The following is a 20,935-nucleotide window of genomic DNA, read 5'->3' as shown; positions in this document are numbered from 1 at the left end:
CAAACACTGAGAGACCTGGAAATCCTGTTTTCTAGGAATCTGTTCTATGGATGTATCTTCATGGTCACATACTATGTTAGGTTCAACAATCTTCTCTGCAGCCTTCTCTGTTACAACAACAACAAAAGAAGCTATGTGTCCACGAAGGAGGGGACAGATAGGTTCTGGGTCCTTAACCCAGTGGAATAGCAGGCAGCTAGTAACTTCATATACACTGACTTGGAAAGAGAAAAAAATCAAGTTTCACACAAAGTATACCATCTTGTCTTTGTGATTTTTGTTGTGTGATTATGTTAATACTTTAAAAGCAGTGAGAAACCTTTAGAAGGATGCACGCCAAACTCTTGGCAGTGGTCCCTCCTGGAGGTAAGACTGAACAGGGAGGAAGATGCTGCCTGTGATAAAAGAAAGAGGAGAGGAGGAAATAGAAAAATAAAATAAATATTTTTGGATTAAAAAAATAAAGAAAAAAGGCAGGCATGCTAGAGTCTGCCGTCTCTCTCCCTATCCCCTCACACCCCATGGAAATCACCATCCTGAAACCCATGCTGATAATTCTCTTCATGTCTTCACAGCTTTCCACTGACATGTGAATCCTGAAATAGTACATTGTTGGCCCGGCTTGTGTTTGGACTTTAAATCCATGCACCGTAATTATGACATTTCCCCCTCAACGTGAGGTTTTAGAGACCCATCTAGATCTGCACACAGATGCAGCGCTGCTGTGCTGATGCGCCCTGCTGCACAGAACTCCGCTGTCTGAACAGACCACACCGCTTGTCCATCGAACGCTGGACGTTCGGCTTGGCGCTACTGTGAACAGCTGTGCTGTATTTCCACGCAAGTTCCTAGGGCCCGGACCTCGGGGTGGAATTTCCATGTGCCAGGGTTGTGTATGCGTTCATCTCCCCCTGGAAAAGCTAAACCGTTTTCCAAACTCATTTTATGCCTTCATTCTCCCACGAGCGCTAGACCAAGGGTCATCCTTCTGCAACCTGACCATCAGGTGATGCTGTCTCACCTTCAAACACGTCTCCCAACATGATGGATGTGAAGGAGCATCTCTTTTTGCTTTTAATTTGCCTTTGTCTCACTTGAATAATGAATAATGAGGTGGAGCATCTTTTTTTAGGTGTGGGGGCCATTTATGCTCTCCCTCTTTTTCTTTTTAAATATCAGAGATTGGCAATCTTTTCTATAAAGGACCAGACCGTAAGTGCTTTTGGTTCTGTGAGCAACTACTGGACGCTGCTGTTGTGGCCTCAGACTCAATATGTAAATGAATGAATGACTGTGACTGTGTTTCAATGAAACTTTCTTTACAAAAACAGGGACTGGGCTGGATTTGTCCTGTGGCTTAAAGTTTGCTCTGATTTATGGGATTTCTGAATCTGAGATCCCTTTGTATATTCTGAATATGAGTACTTTTTTTGAATGTGTGGCAAATATTTTCCACTAGCATGTGAGATGGCTTTTTACCTAGTCTATCCTGGTTTTGATGAACAGGATTCCTATTATAGTGATTTCTTTTTAAAAAGTGAATAAGATTTGTTGAAACTCTGTACCAGCCTGGGTTTACTTCCCATCTGTCCTAAATATGATCAGGGCCTTCTGGAAGTCCAGTGGGAGAGCGTCTGACGCACAGGTATCTAATATAGAGACAGAGGACATCACTCAGTGTGCAGGGACAGGAAGAAAGTTAGAAGGTTCTCCATGACAAATGAGCAGGCAAAAAAGTCCCGAGAGCAGAGAGCACTGTTCTCGAACTTGGTCCACATGCCCCAGCTCTGAGCAGCAACGCCTGCCCAGGTGAAGGACCCACGAGGCTCCAGGGATGGAATATTCACCCTGCGGAGACACTGGGCATACTCACCTGGCTTGATGGGCTGCCTGTTTGAGAAGGTCAGAGGCGCGACGAGGAACTTGGTTTCTGCGACTGGCACCCAGTGGTGGAGAATTTTCACTGTCCAGACCCCGGGCCTCAGGGGCAAGTTCAAAGGAGGCTTGTAGTGGGTGAATTCGGCAGTGGACTCAATCAGGATGTCGTAGGTGGCTGCGATGATGTTGACAGGATCCACCCAGATGATGGTCACGGTCACGTTGGGGCCCTTCCCCCATTTCTGCATGCCCACCGGCTCGTCCATGGGCCCCAGGAGACCCCCAAAGTTGCGGAAGAGCCGCTCCTTGGCATCCCACTCAGTGCCGACCTGAAACAGAGGAAAGAGGCCTGAAATTGCTGGAACTGAACGAGGGTGCTGGGTCCCAGGAAGGCCTAGGACCCTGCTGTTTGGGCTGCATACACCCATTTTACAGATGAGGAAACTGAGGCTCCAATTAAGTTACTTGCTCAGTCACTTAATGCTGGACAGGCAGTAAGCAGAAGATCTGGGATTTGAACTTGAAAGATTACGACGCCCAGGGTCCATTTCACTAAACCTTTGGGCCTCCAGTTCCCGGTATATAGTATGTGCTTTGGAAAAACAATGTGCATGGAATGAATGAACGCCCATCTGCAGGCCATTCCAAGGAGACCTACACCCTGCCTCTCAACAGGTACGGCTGGTTCCCACTTTGGTCATTAGTTTTGCAGGTCACGTGCCTCCTTTTACTGTAATTGTTCTGAACAAGAGAGGAGCCCAGGTTGTGGAGCTGCCCTAGGAAAAGGAAGGGTCCCTCAGCATGGCTTAGCATTTGTAGGAGCTCCAATGTTCAGATAGCTTTGGCTTCCCTAAAGCTTTGTGAGCTGGGCCCTGTGGCTGGAAGATGGTGGTACGACCCAGCCTTCCTGCCAGCCAGCGGGGTGGGTGTATGGCTTGGACCCACCAGAAACCTCCTCTTGGCTTCCCTCCTTCCCCCTTTGCTGCCAGCAATTTCTACTCCAGCCAGTAACCAGAAAGACCTGGTGAAGTGTCCTCTCGGTGCTCAAATCCCCGTGGCTGGTCCCCTGCTGATTCCCGGTGCCCAGCACCACGCCTGCCACACAGTCAGCGCTCCATCAATCACTTGTCGAATGGATGCGTGAGTAACTTGGCAAGAAAAACGAATTAACTATGTAGATCCCTGATACTGAGCTCTGCTGCTCATTCAAGTCAGATTAAATTGGGGGGGGGGGCCTTCCCTCCCCAGGAGGTTTAAGTTAATGTTCTGAAGACACAGCGTGTGGGGGCCTGGTAGCAGGTGATAAGTACACTCTGAGGCCGTTTCACGACCAGCGTCTGTGGGTGTGGGTGTGTGTGTGTGTGTGTGCGCGCGCAGGTCAGGTGCAGGTGTGGGTCCACACGTCTACACCCTGAGAAGACGTCACATGCGCAGTGCACACACAAGCTGGTTGACTTTCTCGTTGTTCCTGCCTTGAGTTATTATGTCCATTCTTTACCCAGGACACAAGGCCCCATGGCTAATATTTACTGAGAGCTCACAGTGCGCCGGGCCTAAGGCTAAGCGCTTGGATGCACTGATTTGCTTACCATTCCCAACTCCTTCACGGGGGCACCCTTGACAGAAGCCTTACTTCACACACGGCTCAGAGCAGTCGGATGGCTCAGCGAGGGGGACCCGGGAGGCCCGACCCCGGAGGCTGGGTTCTTACTCACTCTTCTATATATTGCCTCCCCTTCACTCATTCATTCATCCACTCACACACTCATTCATGCATTCATTCATTCATCCAACACCTATGTGCCGAGTGCCTACCACCTACCCGGGGTGGTTAGTTATACATGCATGTTCACAGGCTCACAGCCGGCTTTAAGCTCCCGTCTTTAGGCCAGAGCCAAGACTGGCACAGAGAAGCTGTCCAAAGGGCAGCGAGGGGAGCCATGCTGGGACAGAGGCCGCCGTCCCTCCCAGACTCGTGAGATCTTGGCTTTTTCTGCCTCCCTGCGCCTCAGCAGTGACTGGCTCCTCCTTGAAGACCTCTGGGGCCTAGCACAGCAGCTGGAACCCAGTTGAAATTAAAACAACACTGTTAGTGGAGGAGATAAATGAATGAGTGGGCAGGACTTGAACCAGGCCTCCAAGTCTTAGACATTTTTGTAGAGAAACCCAACTTTGCTACCTCACTCCGTTCAGTTCTTCCAAGCCCCTTCTCATCGTTCATGAGTCCATTCTCTCCCCAGATCCTGCGCGGTCTGGCCCACCCTGGATGGACTCCAGCCTCATCTCCATCCCTCTGCCTGCCCTCCACCCACCCTGCTCCAGGCCACCCTGGAGCACTCTCGGCGCCTCTGCCCCTGATCCCGCAGCCTGGCCTGGCCCTCTCTTGGTCACTCTTCTACCCTCCCCTCCTCCTGGTCGGCTGGTCATCCAGCTCTCAGCCCAGGCGTCACCTCTAGTTGGGAGGTGCCCCGATGTGTAACTGCCCACTGTAGCTTTTTATTTCTTTCTTTATTTTTGCCCAGTACCACACCTTCTACTTTACGTGTTTCTCCCTGCAGCTCAAGACTGTCGACTCCACGAAGGCGGGACTACATCTGGCTTGTCCACCGATATGTCTCCAGTGCCTAAAACAGTGCTGAGCACATAGTAGGTGCTCAATATCTATCTGTCCATTCTATCTCCCTACTGACCTACCCATCCATCCATCATGCATCTACGTCAGGAATGGTTGGGGCCAAGCACATGGATAAATAGATTTAATGCTCACAAAACCACTTTGGGGTCCTACCTAAGGAAGGGGGTTTTGACCAGTCAAGCAGCTGTGGGGACACTCCAGAATATCATCCTTGGATCCCTCAAAGGAAGGGGGTGAATAATTCTCCTAAGTCTGATTTCTAAAATGAAGACAACCTGGGCCAAAGAGATGCAGAGCGGCTGATAGTGGGAAACCTGAATTTGTTTCTAAACCGAGGAGGGGAGGCGAGAGTCAGCTGCTGCCTCCAGACACGAGGGGAAGTGGGGCTGCCTGAGAGGGAGCCCTGCTGCTGTCACTTCCTCTGTGGCCTTCAGGACCTTCTCACCCAGCCTCACTGTGGGAGTCTGCTGCCATTCACCACAAAGTCACCCACTACTCAAATTTAAGTACTGTTGAAGTTCAAGCTCAATATACTGCTCCTTTGCTTCAAACCCACCAAGGCTCCCCTCTGCACCTAAAATGCAATTTAACTTCTTTCCAGGGCCTGTGAGACCCCTTGTGATCTGTTCCCTGTCTCCTCTGAGAACTTCCTCCCACTATTTTCCTCTTGTTTATTGGCCACACTGGGCTTGCTGCTCCTTGAGTGTGCCAAGAGCCTTCCACAAGCCTCAGGGCCTTTGCACGTGCTCTCCTACTAGATGATCTGAGAATGTTCTAGATCTCCCCACCACTGGTTTTACAAGTTTCAACTCTAAATTTATCTCATTAGAAAAGCATTCTTGAATTGTTTCATCAAAAGTCATTTCTGGGGGAGGGAGGGGGGAGGGTATATCCCCAGGGTTCAATCCCCAGGACCTCCATTTTAAACAAGCAAACAAACCTAATCCCCCCCCCCCGCCCCCGCCAAATGTCCCCACTAGCCTCTCAAGTTCTCAGGAATCACAAATGAAGTTTGAAGTTTTATTTTCTTTATAATACTTGTCATTAACTGGAAAGTTTTTGCTTGTTTATGTCCTCATTCATTGGCTGGCTGCCCCACTAGACTGCAATTCCACGACACCAAAGGTCTGATCTGTCCGATTCACTGCTGCCCCTCCCGCACCTCGGTTATGGCAGGACCTCAGTGGCTGCCTCCTGGAGAAGTGGCATCTTTTCCCCAAGTCACTACTGTCTGAGCTGGTCAATGACACTGGTGCCTGCTGGGAGTCAGGCACGGTGCAAACCCCAGAACTGTGCCAGCCCAACGGAGATTCTCAGCAGCCCCCAGGGTGGCCCTGCAGTTCATTCCTTCCTTCTTACCCAATTTTACACCATTTGCCTTAAAACTAAGGTTTTAGAAAAAAAATTCAAAATACATGTCTCAGGGCTCCCTGCATCACATGCTGTTACTCTGCCAGAGATCTGGGTGGTTCCCACACAAAGGGTACCCGAGCTAGAGCAGAAACCCTTACAAATCACTAGCCACGGAGTGACCAACATTTGTCACTGCCACAAGTGCCCAGTTACCCAACGGCAGGCTGATAAACAGCGAGAGACCAGCCACCAGGCATCCATCTCATTAATGGGACATTAATGTCTTCAGTTGGCCGCTGGGGTCCCCAGAGCACAGAATCCAACTGGGGCAGCATCTAATTGCCCCCTGATACCAGTAATTTATGGAGTGGGTGTCCATGACAGCTTAGATCCAGCCAGTCCATTTGGAGCTTTAATTTAAAATGGCAGCTTAACAAGAAACTTCCACCCATGCCTGTTCAGTGCCCACCCGGTAGGGCACAGGTCAGCCAGGTGGGGCCATAGGGGCTGTAAAAGGACCAGCAAGAAATATGGAAAAAGGCCAGAACACTTCCTCCCACCCTCTCCCAGCCCTCAAGATTCTCCATATTCTAAAACCGGACTCCCCATCCCAACCCTGAAGCTAAACTCACTGGGAATACTTCACCCCAGGGGTGAAGCACCTCTTTAGCTACTTGCTGCTGGGGAAGGCAGAACTCTGGTGCTGGAGCTTTGTGTGGGCAACGCTCAGCAAGCTTGACCACACCTCCCCTTCCTCCCTGCATCACTATCCAAGCGCGTACACTCCTTCATTCAGAAATCTTATTCAGCATCAACAAATGCTGTGTTCTCTTCTGTGCGCTAGGATACAGCAGTGAGCGAGCGTGCCAGTCTCAATTCTCCTGCAGACAATCACCAAGCGATCAGAGAAATCAACAAGATCATTTGAGACGGTAAATGCTAAGGGAAAAAATAAAATAGGGATGTGTCGGGTGGAGAAGGTAGTTATTGTGGCATAAATGGCTGGGCATGGAAAGCTTCCCTGAAGGTGCGCCATCTAGATTTAGATCTGAATGACAAAATAAAAAAAAGGTGAAAAGCTGGGGAAGAACATTCTAGGCAGGATGTTGAGGGCATGCCACACGTGAGGCAGGAAGGAACTTGGTACGTTTGACAAAGACACAGGAAGTGCGAGCGGGGAGGAGGTGGTACTGGGTGAGGCTGGAGCACCAGATGGAGGCCAGATCACGTAGGGCCTCACAGGTCTGGAGGTAGGACCGATGTAACAAGGCTGGTGCCAGGAGAATCCACCTCCCCAGGCAGAAAAAATAACTAAAAGCTGATGCTGTCCTGGGGAGGTGGGACCTGCATCCCGTGGACCCATGCATCCATTCACCAGTCTATCTGTCTGTCCACTGACATGGCTGTCCATCCATCTATGCATCCATTCATCCACTCATCTGGTCAACGACTGATCTGGTGCTTACTTTGAGTTTATCTCTGTGCTAGAAACTGGGGAGACAAAAGCACAATTAAGCATGGGATTTGTAGCCTCAGAGACCTGGGTTAAATGTTGAGCTCTTCCACCTCCTAGCTATGATCCAGAAAATCATTAGGCCTCACTTTTTCAACCTGTAAAATGGGACTAAGGCCATAACTCCATTAGGAAACTGGTTTGTTATTAGTTTATGACTAACACATGTTTAGGAGGAATTACTGATAAGGATAAAAAATTAAAAGGAATAGAAGTTCTACTATAAAAATGTAGTCAGCCTCCAGGCTGGTTGGTGTGTGGGTATTGACTTCCCTACTCTCTCCTTCCTTCTGCTGTTTAAGATGCTGGGAGTGGCACAGGGCAAGCATATCTTTGAGGATCTTCAAGTCTCCTTCTCCCCCGTCTCCAGCTACAAGGGTCAGAGCGTGAAAAGATCCCAGCAAGGCGGCTGCCAGAGGCGACAAAGTGTGACAGTCTCTGGGCTCTTACCTCAGAAAACTGAAGCCTCCCAAAGTCGCTGGGTGGGCTTGCGATCTTGAAGACCTTCTTTGGCATCACCCACGTCTCCAGGGTCTCGAGTTTGCTCACGGCTAGATTGGTCGCATGATGCTTGATCAGAAAGCCCTGGAAACGGTCAGCAAGGAAGTAGATGTGGACAGAAGCTGGGTGGCCCATTGGATAGTACCTGAAAAACACACTCAGTGTCACACAGGCTCACCGGTCAGGGCCGGACATGTGTCTGATCAACGGGGCTCCCCATCCATCAGGCTGAGCCTGTTGCTACAATTTTACACAGTGCTCGCCATATTCTTGAAGGCTGCTCCCCGTCTTTCTCTGATCTCAATAACTTATTAACAATAACTTTTTTGTTGATCATAAACGTAAAACACACTGATTGTATGAGGGCACAATCAAGGAAGTAAAAATTACTGCGTGTGATGCTTCTTTCCATAGATGATGATGTGAATTCACAGATATTCATTGATTCTCTCGTGCCAGGTACCGGGGAGCGACAATGGTGTACACACAGGGCCATCATAACGTACTTCCTTTCAGCCTTATTTTCTAGGCATATATTTGCAAAATCTTACGTAGTCGGGATCATAATACACACACTATATCCTGCTTTTGCTTCATAGCATTTCTTGAGCATTAGCACATGCCTTTCAAAGTCTCTGAAAACATGATGTGTGTGTGTGCATGTATACATTGTTCCATTGTAATGGAATATCACAATATGGAGATATCGTACCAAAACATGTTATTATTATAGAAGTTCCCCATCACTGGGGGGTCCAACTAGTTTCTAATTTTTTTTTGTTGTTCTAAACAATGCTGCATTAACCATCCTTGAGCAAAGATGTTTTTTGGAACATTTCTCGCTCTCTCTCTCTCTCTAATCTCCAAGGGGCTCTCTATGTCTGCTGCCCAAGTTTATCACAAAGGTGGTACTGATTTACACCCTCCCTGTCCTTGTCACCAATGGCACTGGGTATTATCCTTAAAAATGCCTGCCAGTCTGAGATAAATACATACATACACAAACAGGCAGCTGGTTTCAAGATGCGCGTCTTAGATCCACAAAGGCTTCTGGCTGAAAGGGGCAGGGAAGCTAAGCAAAGATGCCCAGAGGAGAGGGGAGCAGAGAGAGAAGGAGGGAGGAGCATGCACCCAGCTCTTTGTCGTTCCTACTTGTAAGATGAAAAGCGGCCGGTTCCGCAGTGTGTTAACCGCACAGCACTTAGTGGGCGCGTGGCCCCTTGACAACAGCCCTCCACAAATCACGGTCCCCGCGCAGCATTCCCTCCCCCGGCCCTGCTCGGGACTTTATGTCTTTATGCCCAATGGTAATGGTTAGGGAAGCTGCCTTCCTGTGTCACCCTGAAGCCACTGCCTTGTTATTGCGATGCCTCCGGAGCTCTGGGGAAAAAAACCATCTTCAGATTGCTGGCTGGGCATTCCCTGTCCATGCGAGTCCACTTGGGTCTGGACTTTGGGAGCAGAAAACCTTCCCTCTGGACTGTGCTGCAGACCTTGCCGCGATGACAGAATGTCCTACGCCAGCGCCGTCCAGCTCAGTAGCCCCAACCACTTGTGACGATCAAGCCCTTGAATTGTGGCTGGTGTGACTGAGGAACTGCATTTTTAATTTTAGTTAATTTAAACTTAGATGCCTCTCTGTGGCTAGTGGCAACTGTGGACGGCAGATATGGAGTCGTGGGAGAGTCCTGAGGTTGTCTGCAGTCATGTCCCCAGTTTGTCCCCTCTCCTGTCTTTCTCATGTGATTTTGTGGGTTTCCTTGCAGTGATGAAGTGAGTCTATTCCCCTCTCTTGAATCTGCCTGGGCCAGCAGAGGAAGGGGTGTCATGCCAGTTCTGAATCAGAGCGCCAGGAGGCTTTGCACCTTTCCACTAGCCTCTTGCTCTTTCGTGCTCACCGTGAGAGCACGCCTAGGCTGGCCTGCTGGGGGAGGAGACACTTGGAGCAGAGCTGAGCCACCCCAGGTGTCCCAGCCAGAGCCATCCTAGATCTGCCAACAGCTCCCAGCCGAGAGCAACAGAGCCCCTCTCCTGACCTGCCGCTGGCTGCAGTTGCGGGGGAGATACTGGCGGAGACCAGGAAAACTGCCCGGCTCACCTGCAAACTTGAAGGCTATGTACATGCTTATTGTTTCAAAACACTGATTTGGGACTCGTTTGTTACGTGGCATTATTGCAATAGATTCATGATACACTGTCAGTGTTTATTCTGTAAGGTGGGTGGACTAGCGACAGTGGAAGAAGAGCAGGAGAGAGGGTTGTCACGGGAGTCAAAAGAAGAAAGTGTTTCCAGAAGGGGGCGGTCAGTTGTATGGGGTGCTTATAAACAAGGGATGGTCACATGCTCTAGAAATCGAGGAGTGCATCCTGGGTGGCTTACTCTCCCACACCTTCTCTGAAGAAATCCTGTTTTCTCCACCTGAATCCATCCCCTACTGTCCTGTGCACTGCCAGCGTCCTGGTCCAGCTGCCAGCAGGCCTTCCCTGGACCCTTGCAGGAGCTTCCTTACTTGTCTCCCTCCTAGTGTGTCTGCTGTAACCCAGTCTCATAGCAGTCATCGTCCCTTGCCGAAACACCACGAGGGGCTTTGCTTATGTTTGGATAAAGTCCAAACTCGTTACCTGGTCTACAAAGTCCCGCCTCTTTCTTTAGCCTCATTTTGTTTCCCTCTGTCCCAGCCCACCACTTTCCAGCCGCATGGACCTTACTTTAAATTCCTCAACATGCTAAACTCATTTCCACCTCAGGGCCTTTGCACGGGACAGTCTCTTTGCTGGGAAGGCTCTTTCCCCCTTAGGACTGCATGGTTGGCTCATCTTATCATTTTGCTAAATGTTACCACCGCAGAGAGATCTTCCCTGACCACTGAATCTGAAGTCACCAACTCACTGCTTTCACATGACTTTACATTCTCAGTAGAACACTGATCTCTGTTGATCTTTTGTTCTTGTTTATGTGTGCTGGGATACTGTCTGCCTTCATAGTAGAATGGGAGGGCCTTGAGCTTGGGGACTGGACTGTCTGGGTCATGGCTGAGTGCCTACGACAGAGCCTGACGCATGGCAGATGCTCAATCATTACTTACTGTTTGAGTGAAAATTCTAGAAGGATTTTCCCTTGAACCCTTTGCTTCTAAGGTCCATCTAGGGAACCTGTAACCCCCAACTGGACACAAAGCCGTCTGGTACCTTCTCTTGACTGTATACGGTAATTAAGTGATTAAAACTCAGAGGAGAGTTGTAACTAGAGGTAATATACTAGGACCTAAAGAATGCCTCAGATGCATTCCCTTGGCCCAGAGATATTTTTATTTCTTATTTAAATGAGGTGGGCATTAAAAATATTAGGAGGTTCACACAAAAATATGGATTTCTGATTCGTCTTGAAAAATTAGGAGATGTGATTGGCAACTCCAAGTTTACACTCACAAGGGCAAGGATGTGCTGGAGTTAGGCACCAGGGCCCTGGGGGTTCCAGGTCCACACGGTCAGCCCACCCTGCGCTGAGGACACATGCTTCCTGCCTGGCCCTGGAGGGCATTCGAATTTGAGGACCCGTAATAAAATACTGACATCCTTATTTCTGCATGGTGGCTCACAAGCAAACTTTTACTTTCTTGTTCTCTCAATCTGCCATTTTGAAATTTTCCGCAATCAACAAGTGTTATTTTATAATAAGAAAAAAAATCAATAAACATTTTAGACTAGAAAAACACAATTTGCATGAAATGCCCAGAAAAAGTGGAACTCTTGAATTAAGTTTTCACTTGCTGTTTCCCCAGATAGCCCGGGGGCAGGAATTCACTCTCTTTTGCCTTTTGGGATAAGGGTCCTTTGTCCTGATTTATTTGCAGGCCTATATTCATAAATATATTGGCTTTGCCCACAGCGAGGCACAATGGTTCCATTATAATAAAAAATGAGATAGAAGCCAGAGGAGCCGAGGCCCGAGGCAACTTGATGGCTCGCTTAATCCCAAACCAAATGCCAGGAGGAACTCTCAACAACCGTAAATCCACTGGAGGTGTCTTTTGAAATTTCATATCAGATTATTTACCAAATAAATTCTATGACGTCTGGGATTAAAACTACTCTTGAAGAGAATTCTCCTCCTAAGTGTCGGGCACTGTGCTGTCTACTGGGGACACGTACTGTGGTTCCTCGGGCAGGGACTCCGCTGCCCTGACTAGCAGGAGAGAAAGTCAAGCCACCGATGACCCAGACCCAAGGCGCTGCTGCTACGCGCAACGGGAGTGCTGGAGGCAAGTCTGCTTCCGGCTTTGGAGAGGCGTGGGGTGGGCAAGCGGGGGCGGGGCGGGGGGGCTCTGAATAAGCATCACAGGGGATGTGGCACTTGAGATGACCCTTGGCGCTTGGGAAAAGGTAGACTGTGCAGGGACAGCAGGGGCGGTCCGCAAAGGAGGCGATGGAAGAGGAAGTGATGACTAGTTCACAGAATCAGGGACAGAGCGTGGAGCTCACATAGTCAGTTCCCCACTGGCTGTTTCTGGCAGCTTAACTAATAATGGCAACTATAAAATGGAAAAGAAACTGAAAAAATATATACATATATATATATATATATATACAACTGAATCGCTTTGCTGTGTGCAGAAAACTAACATTGTAAATCAACTACACTTCAATAAAAAATAAGGATAAAAATACCAAAAAAAAAAAAAACCCATAACAAACAAAAAAATCAACAACAAAAAATAATAATGGCAACTAAGATACCAACGATGGCACGGACATTTACTGAGCACTTCATATGTGAAATACTAATAAGACACAACTCATAAGGCAGTTTTGGAGGAGTACCCTCTTTAAACCTCACAACACCATATGCTGTTAGACTTATCATTATTCCCATTTTCCAGATGAGGAAGCTGAGGCTCAGAGAGATTAATGACTTGCTCAAGGTCAACAGCTGGTAAGAAGAGTGCAGTTCAAAGTGCAGGTCCTGAGTTCAAACACGGGTCTCCCTTTAAACTAAATCAGGCCTTGCAGGGAGAGGAGAGAGAGGACTGAGGCCACGAGGAAATAGGGGAGAAATTGTTGCAGCCCTGCGGAAATCCAGCTGGGGCCTCAGACAAGAAACTTCTCCATGTTTTCAGAGTTTTACGGAACAAAATCGTTCCTTTCTTTCCCTTCTTCCGTTCCTGAGAAAAGGGAAGAGCAGGCAGGAGGGAACATACATACAGAAGGCTCAGTGGAGAGAGACTACTGTTAATAAAAAAATTTTTTTTTCTGCTTTATTGTTAAAAGAGGAAGGTGCCAGGAAGAGGAGCAGGGAGAACCAGAAAAAGGAGAGTGATTAGAGGCACTTCTGGGAATCCATCCTCAGGAAATAATCAGAAAAGAGAAGAGGAGAAAAAAGAGGCTTTCTGCAAAAAGAGGTTCATCAGAACATTATTGACAATGGCCCATTACTGACAATAACAACAGGAAAGGGCTAGGTTAAGCAAACTCTGGAATTTCTGCTTAATGGAATACTAGCTGCATTAAAAGGACCATTATCATCAGGGAAGCTGCAAAGCAGCCTGGAGAGGAGGCGGCTCATATTATAACGCCAAGCTGGGGGGAAAAAAACAGGACATCACATTCTTGTTGTAAGTGTGTAAATATCTGCAACGTGTAAGGCTAGAGAACAGAAGAAGAGGTCCACAAAAAAAAAAAAAAAAGGGTTGGTTGGCTTAGGGAAAAGGGGGAGAGGAAGGGACTGTGTTGAATCATTTGCCTACCATTTCTTTCCATATATTCTAGAACATTCTTGAAGTGTCAACTGGTACCCGCAAGTGGTTGGTGAGGTGATTCTTACGGGTACTTGAATGTTGTAAATAATAGTTCTGCCTTTAAACATTGCTTTTGGTTATATTTTTATGTGTGATTATGGTGGTATGGTTCTGTTTTTAAAAGGAGTCAATTTTTCAGTGATATATATAATATTCGGGGGCTTGCTTCAATCAGACTGATCTGGGAGAAGGGCGAAAGTGGGTGAAGGTAAAGATGAAACCGCACTGGCCCAGAGCTGGTCATTGCGAGAGCTGGAGATGGCAGGTGACACTTTTCTATTTGGTGTATGTTTGACATTTTCCGTAATAAAAAGGAAAAAAAAATAAAGTTCAGTATTTTCATGGTTATTTTCCATTTAGGACAAACATAATATAATATGGTGACATAAAGCTTCCTTCTAAAATACACATATTTAGCATAAAGAATGAATCCACTGAAAGGAAGCTATTAGGTAAATAGTAGATCTGGTATTTTGAAAAGGTAAAAGGGTGATGATGGCTTAGACTGGGAATGCCCTGAATGCTGGGATGTTTGCATAGATGATTTTTCGAGAGAGGCACGGAGTGGAGCTGCAGCCCCTAAAAAGAAGGAAGGTCCCTCCTTCCGGGCCCCCCTGCGCCCCCGTCCCGGGCTCACCTGCAGCTGTTCTCCCCCTCCGTGTGCAGTGACGCCTCGGCCCGGCGGAGGCCCAGGCGGGAGAAGGAGTGGTACAAGGTGAGCACCACGTCGCTCAGGCTGTGGATGCCGTCCGGCTCCTCGTAGACGTTCTCCCAGTAGGAGCGGAGGCCCGGGGTGCCCGCGGGGTAGTTCCCGTACAGGTAATAGTCCAGCTGCCCGATGATTTCCTGGTTCACCACGGCTTCGAACTTGCGGGCGAAGAAGGTGGGCCGGGCTGTCTGCTGTGCTCGTGAGATAAAATGAACAGGGTCAGCAAGCTGGGATCGGGGCAGGTGTGGATTCAGGAGTGGGGCTTTGCAGCCAGCCTGCCTGGATCCAGACCCCAAATGACTTTTACTGCCCTTTCTCTTCTTAGCTTCCTCCTCTGCAACAAGGGTGTTTTAGGATTGAATGAGTTAATATCTGTAAAGCATTTCAAGCAATGATGGACACTTAGTAAGCAGCATTTAAATATCCGTGAGATAAACTGCAGCTTAGACATTTATAGCTGGGATGGAGCTCAGAAATCATTCAGCTGGGGGTCTAGGGCAGATACAGCCTACGGATATATTTTAGTTGTTCAGCAGAATGTTTTAAAATTGAATTAGCTGGAACATTTAAAAAGTAGAATAGTTCACAGAAACAACTTCAGCGTCCCTTTAAACAGAAATGGATTGGCAACCACAGGCCCATGTTCCTACCTGGTGACAACTAGTTAGGGCTGAGTAGCACCTGTCCCTTTAGACAGCACGGGCTCACCCCAGTCGCCACCACTTCCTGTCGCCTCCGGGGCGCTGTAGATGACTTACAGACCCACAAGGAGTATCTCAGATTTATGGATCAGCATCTCTGGGAGCAGGGCTTAGAAATCCATATTTTTTACAGGCTTTGAAGGTGATTCATTTGCTCACTAGGGTTTGAGGACAATGTGAATGACACCTGGGCTGGCTTTAAACAAATTCAGATTCTGCAGTCTGTCCCCGGACCTACTGAGTCAACATCTCTGAAAATGAGGTTTGGGAATCTGTATCCAAAAAAAGCTTCCCAGGTGATTCTGCTGCAGTGTTTGAGGACCATTTATGTAAGCCAAGTTTTCAAGGAGACTAAGTCCCAGAGAGGCAAAGGGACTTATCTAAGGTCACACAGCAAGGTAATGGCAGAGCCAGGACTAAGATCCAGGGTCAAGGATTAGGAAAATAAAATACTGAACATTTGTTATCCACCAAGTCTAAAACTGTGGTCTGGGGCAGAGATCAAGAAACCTTTCCAGTAAAAGGCCAGATAATAACTACTTCTGGCTTTGCAACTAATCAACTCTGCTGTTGTAGTGTGAAAGCAACCACACAGACAAACTAGTAAATGAATGAGCACGTGGCTGTGCTCCAGAAACAGGGAGTGGGCTGGATCTGACTCAGGGGCTGCAGTTTGTGGGCCTCTGGTCTAGGGCTATGGAACCAATGGAAACACAGCCCCCTTGAGAAGCCTATGATCTAGTGTAATTATCGCCTTAACTGGGACTAGCATTGTTCTCACGGCCGTGGTTGAAAAGCAACAACAATGAAATAAAACTGCTTAGCACACGCCATATGCCCGGCACTGCATTTTGTCATTAACGCCAAGCCGCCCAACAACTCTGCAAAGCAGGTGTTAGGAGTCTCATTAAGGAAACTGGGCTTGGAGAGGGGAAGTGATATCTACAAACTTACCCAGGCCTAAGATCTGAACCCGGATCTGGTGACTCTAAAACCCAAGCTCTTTCTACTGCGTCATCCCAGGATCAAACTGCTGCTTGAATGAACTTGAAGCCCCGATAACAGAAACCTTGGTAGTAATCAGAACATCCCCTCTCCTCTCTGCTTCACGAACCCTTGGGACCCCTCCGCCCATTCTCTGTGATGGAGGGGTCAGCTCAGCTCCCTTACAGTAGCACTGGAGAGAGCCAGACCACCTGGGTTCAAAACCTTATCCTGCATCTTTCTAGCTGTATATGTCTTTGGGCAAGTCATCAGAGCCTCAGTTTCCCTAGCCCTAAAATGGGATAATAACATGGGCACTTAGCACAGAGTCTGGCACACAGTGTTAACGTCTATTATTATGTGACTATTATCACTAAGCCTGCTACTAGGGGCTTCTAAGTCTTCATTTTCTGGGGCAGAGAACCAGACTCAGTGGCAGAATCTCCGCCTGAGATTCTCTGATCAGAGCTGGAGCTCCTAAAAGGGCACGTTTCTATATTTATCATTCTCTTCCTCAGAGTTCTTTGAAGAAGAACTCCGAGTTCCTCGAACAAGAACTCCGAGTTCCTCACAGGCAGCAGTTTCTTGCGTCTAGACGTTGGGGATAATCTTGATCTTTGTTTACTGTGAATTAAAGAGCTCAAGCACGTAACACGGCCTCAATGTCAGCTCATTTTGACCAGAGACCACGATGTCCCCAGGATGCCAGGGCTGGAATACAAATGTTGTCAACCAGGAGGGGCCCAAGAGCAACAGCGCACCCAAGAAGCATCACAGCTTCTTGCCCTCAACAATGGAGGTCCTTTGGAATGAGGGTGACGACTGGTCCTCTACAGAAGTGGGGAGTCTTCTCTTTTTCTCCCTTTTCAATAGGTCCGATATTCCCCCTTGCCATCCTCTCAGCTCAGCGATCCTTTCTGCAAGGACAATGGAGCTAGAATGTCACCCAAGTTCATGCCTCTATCAGCATGGGTTTGAGGAGGCCCCCGGGGTAGCTCTCAATCTGCCACCAAAAACAGGCCTAAAAAAATACTTATGGCAGGAACTGCTTGCAGAGGTGAAAGTCATTAGGTGGGGACCTTGAGGGAATACGAATGATGGGCTGAAACCTGCTGTGTATTCTGCACTCACTAGGCACGAAACTGGGATGGCAGTGGGGTCTGGTGGGAACAGCCCAGATCTGGAACTGGAAACACCCACGTGGGACCTCTCACTCCCCTCAGCTGCATGTCCCTGGACAAGTCAGTCTGCCCTCTGTGCCTAGGTTCCCCCACCTGCACAGTGATTTCTACACAGTGAAGCCAACGCCCCCAGAGGGCCTGGCACACAGGCCTGGGACAGAGCAGACTCCTAACCCAGTACTTCTCAAACGTAATAACAGCCTCCCAGTCCCCTGGGGGTCTTGTTAACATGCAGATTCCGACTCAGCAGGTGAGGAGCCGCAGAGATCCCGCATCTCTGACAAGTTCCCTGGTGATGCTGATGCTGCTGGACCGTGGACCACACTCTGAGGAGAAGCCAGGCTAAGAGGCTGGAAGCTCCATGAGGGCAGCCTGTGTCCTCTCCTGGATGCTTCAGCTACGTGCCAGAGCGAGGCAGCGGGGGCCCCCAGGTTATCAGCCTGGCACTGCTGTGCTGTTGTCTGCCCCCTATTCTCCGCCCCGCATTTGGGAAGCTCTAGTGACCTCAGAGTGATTTGTTTAACCATTCTGTAGCCTTTCATTTGTGCTCTGGGCAGCTGGGGCTGGGCACTGGGACAGGGAACTGGCCTGGAGGGAGCGCGAGGCATGCTCACGCAGGATGGAAAGAGGTCACCATCCTGAATAGGTCTGGGGTCCAAGGCCCTCTTGGGGCTTATGATAAGCAGATGGAGCATCCACCGCCCTCCTGCCTCTGCTCTGCCCAGAACTGTGAGTCGCTGGGCCTTGCAGAGATACCTGTGAAGGCAATCACGTTCCTGTTACTCCTTTAAGCTCACAGAGCGCAGTGGTTTCCAAACCTGGCAGCTCATGAGAATTTCCCAAAGTGTAATATACTGAAAATAAATCAGTAGCTCTCAACTGGGGATGAGTCTGCCTTCAGTGGACATTTGGCAATGTCTGAAGACATGTCTGGTTATCAGGCCTGGAGGATGCTACTGGATGCCCCCGCATGACATTAAGCAGCATCTGGACACATTCTCCGACAAGGGGGAGATGCTCCTGGCACCTAGTAGGTACAGGCCAGGGATGCTGCTGAGCATCCTACAGCCCCACCCCCAACGCAGACTTACGCAGCCACAATGGTAAGACTGCTGGGGTTGAGGAACTCTGCCCTAGATATAATCAAGCTTGTACCCAGAGATATATTTTTAACAAGTCTATCAGGGGATTCTGATTAAAAAGCAGTAGAGAAATGGATACAGGTATGGTCTCTGAAAAGAGATGTTTTGGGCTATGTTTATGCAAAAACCTTGTATAAGGTTTTTTCTCTTTTCTATGCCTCAGTTTCCCTGTCTCTAAAATGGAATAATTATCTATCTGTTCATTTATTTTTAATTGAAGCATAGTCGATTCACAATGTTGTGTTAATTTCACATCTCTTTCTCTCTCTCTTCTAAGGCTGTTGTGGGTTTAGTGCGTCAATACAGGCAAAGTGGGTAGAACGCCCCTTGCGTGGTGTTAGTGATCAACAAATGTTGGCTACTGTTGACAATGTCATGATTATCATCAACAGCCAGGGTTGGAAAGTGCAGATAAGATGACCTGCAGGGCTGCCTCGGATGCCTGCTGATACCGGCTGGGAGGGCGTGGCGGGGGGCGGGCAGGGCGGACGGGCGGCTCACCTGGAAGCGGTGGAAGTCTTGCGGCTTGAAGTCGTTGGGGGAGCAGCCGCACCAGTCCACGATGTGCTTGTACTGGCACTTGCAGCCCAGCTTGCGGTTCCAGTTGGTGATGCGCAGGTTGTTGTCCACCATGGTGTCGCAGTGGGGGCTGTTCTCCAGGACCGTGTGGAAGAAGGACTGCAGGGGAGAGAGGGGACTGGCCTGAGACCTCTCCCAGCCCACCTTAGACGGGCTGGGGTGGGGATGGGGGTCCTTCCCTGGGACCACCTGACTCTGAAGGGACTCTCTTGGAGACTCAGCTGCTTTCTCTGAAAATGGGGTCAGCACCAGTCCAGGTCAACTCAGGGGACACTGGAGATCTTGTCCAGAGTAGCTTAGTTCTGCTTAGAAGTTACTGTTCTGAGTGTTTCTCTAGGTTGTCTCTCCCCAGCAGCCTGGAAGCTGATTTCAAGACATCTCTTATCACCTAGGGCATCTTCTGTCTGCTCAGCAGAGAGAAGGTCCCTTAGGGTATGTCAACACATGGGGCTCAGAGGTGAAAACACTGGGACAAAAGGGCTCTTGTTTTTTGCAAATAGCCAGACCTTCTTTGGTTTCAGGCCTGAGATATCTTGAGAGCAAAGACTGAAGCCCTGAAATTTCACCCCTGGGAGAGGGAGGCCTGACTCTTGGATGTCCCCCTGCCTTAGTCACTGGAGTAACGACTACAAAACCTGGAGGGGTGGGGGTAGGGATGGGGTGGGGCTGTCTGCTGTCCGTGGTGCTGAACCGGCCACCATCATTTCCCCTTCTTCCTGAGACTCTTGGCCAGCCTCTCCCAAAAACCTGAGATAGAGGCAATGTTGAGAATGAAAAGAGAGACCAGAGAGGAGAGACATGGTTGCAGCTGCTGAAAGAGAGACACAGATAAACAGAGAGAGAGAGAGAGGGACTGACTTCTATTTGGACAATTTTATAACAACCCTGGATACCAGGCTACCAGGCAGATACGTTCTCCCCTGCCCTCTGCTTCCCGGAGGAAGCTGTTGGGGAATACATGTCTGCCTGTTACACATTTATGGCACAGCCTTCAGCTTTCTTCTAAACTGGGCCCCTGGAGGTGGTCTGGGAGCAGGGAGGGCAGGGTGCAGACGCTGGAATGGAGGAGGTGGGGTCTGCCAGGGACGCTTTTTATGCAGGTGCCTGTGTGTGCTGTGGGGGGAGGGTCCAGGTGGGACAGAGAGAGCAGGCGTTGGGATGGGCATCTTGAATAGAACAACCAAAGTCCCAGTCTCTTCTCGGGGGGAGGGTATAGCTCAAGTGGTAGAGCGCATGCTTAGCATGCATGAGGTCCTGGGTTCAATCCCCAGTACCTCCTCCAAATGTAAATAAATAAACCTAATTACCTCCCCCTCATAACACGAACAAAGAACAACAACAACAAAAGGATGACCACTTGCAGTCCCTGATGAAGTAATGGATATGAACAATGATTATCCATGACTGTTAACATTAAAAAGAAAAAAAAAAAGAAAAAGAAACAGTCTCTTCTCAATGGGTGAGTGGGCAAAGTGAGGTTCCACCCACACTCCCAGCTGACCTTCCAGTGATGCTAAATGACATGACTGTAAGCCTGAATTTTAAGCTTGAATTGTCTACAAGCCCACAGAGGCACATATTCTCCATCAAGTGGTGGGGGGAAAAGTACCCAATTACTGATTGGCCTGTGTCCTTTCGTAATGATACAGAAAGTCCCTGCAAGATAATGGAGGAGGAGGGGGTTATCAGAGTTGAGAGAAAAGGTCATTCTCGATGAAACAGGATTAAAAGCAGATTACTTAACATGTGCACAGGATAGCAAAACCTGACCCAGCGATGACAAGCCATTGTCCTTCAGGAGTGACGTGGGCAGTCAGCCTTACCAAGAGCTTGGCCCTGGCCCAGATGTTGGTGAGGGACATGGAAACCACCAAGTGAGATGCATTGTCTCGTCTGACCTAGAAACACACGACCTGAGTGGTCCAGAGACAGGGCACAGCCAGGAAGGAACGGTGGACCATTTA

General features: G+C 48.8%; 1 protein-coding gene across 3 annotated transcripts in view; it reads right to left on the bottom strand.

The window, feature by feature from the left end:
* The window catches only part of XYLT1 (xylosyltransferase 1), a 292,323-nt gene that overhangs the window by 10,397 nt on the left and 260,991 nt on the right, over positions 1 to 20,935 (bottom strand). For all 3 annotated transcript variants that reach the window (XM_064478475.1, XM_064478477.1, XM_064478476.1), the window contains 4 exons: positions 18,894 to 19,070; positions 14,313 to 14,575; positions 7,830 to 8,025; positions 1,874 to 2,207 (listed from right to left, as the gene is read on the bottom strand). In XM_064478475.1, coding sequence (XP_064334545.1) covers positions 1,874 to 2,207; positions 7,830 to 8,025; positions 14,313 to 14,575; positions 18,894 to 19,070 — 970 coding nt within the window. The remainder of the gene's footprint in view (positions 1 to 1,873; positions 2,208 to 7,829; positions 8,026 to 14,312; positions 14,576 to 18,893; positions 19,071 to 20,935) is intronic.

This window comes from Camelus dromedarius, chromosome 24 (genome assembly GCF_036321535.1).
Source record: "Camelus dromedarius isolate mCamDro1 chromosome 24, mCamDro1.pat, whole genome shotgun sequence".
Lineage (NCBI taxonomy): Eukaryota > Metazoa > Chordata > Mammalia > Artiodactyla > Camelidae > Camelus > Camelus dromedarius.
This window is presented reverse-complemented; position numbering and strand designations above follow the sequence as displayed.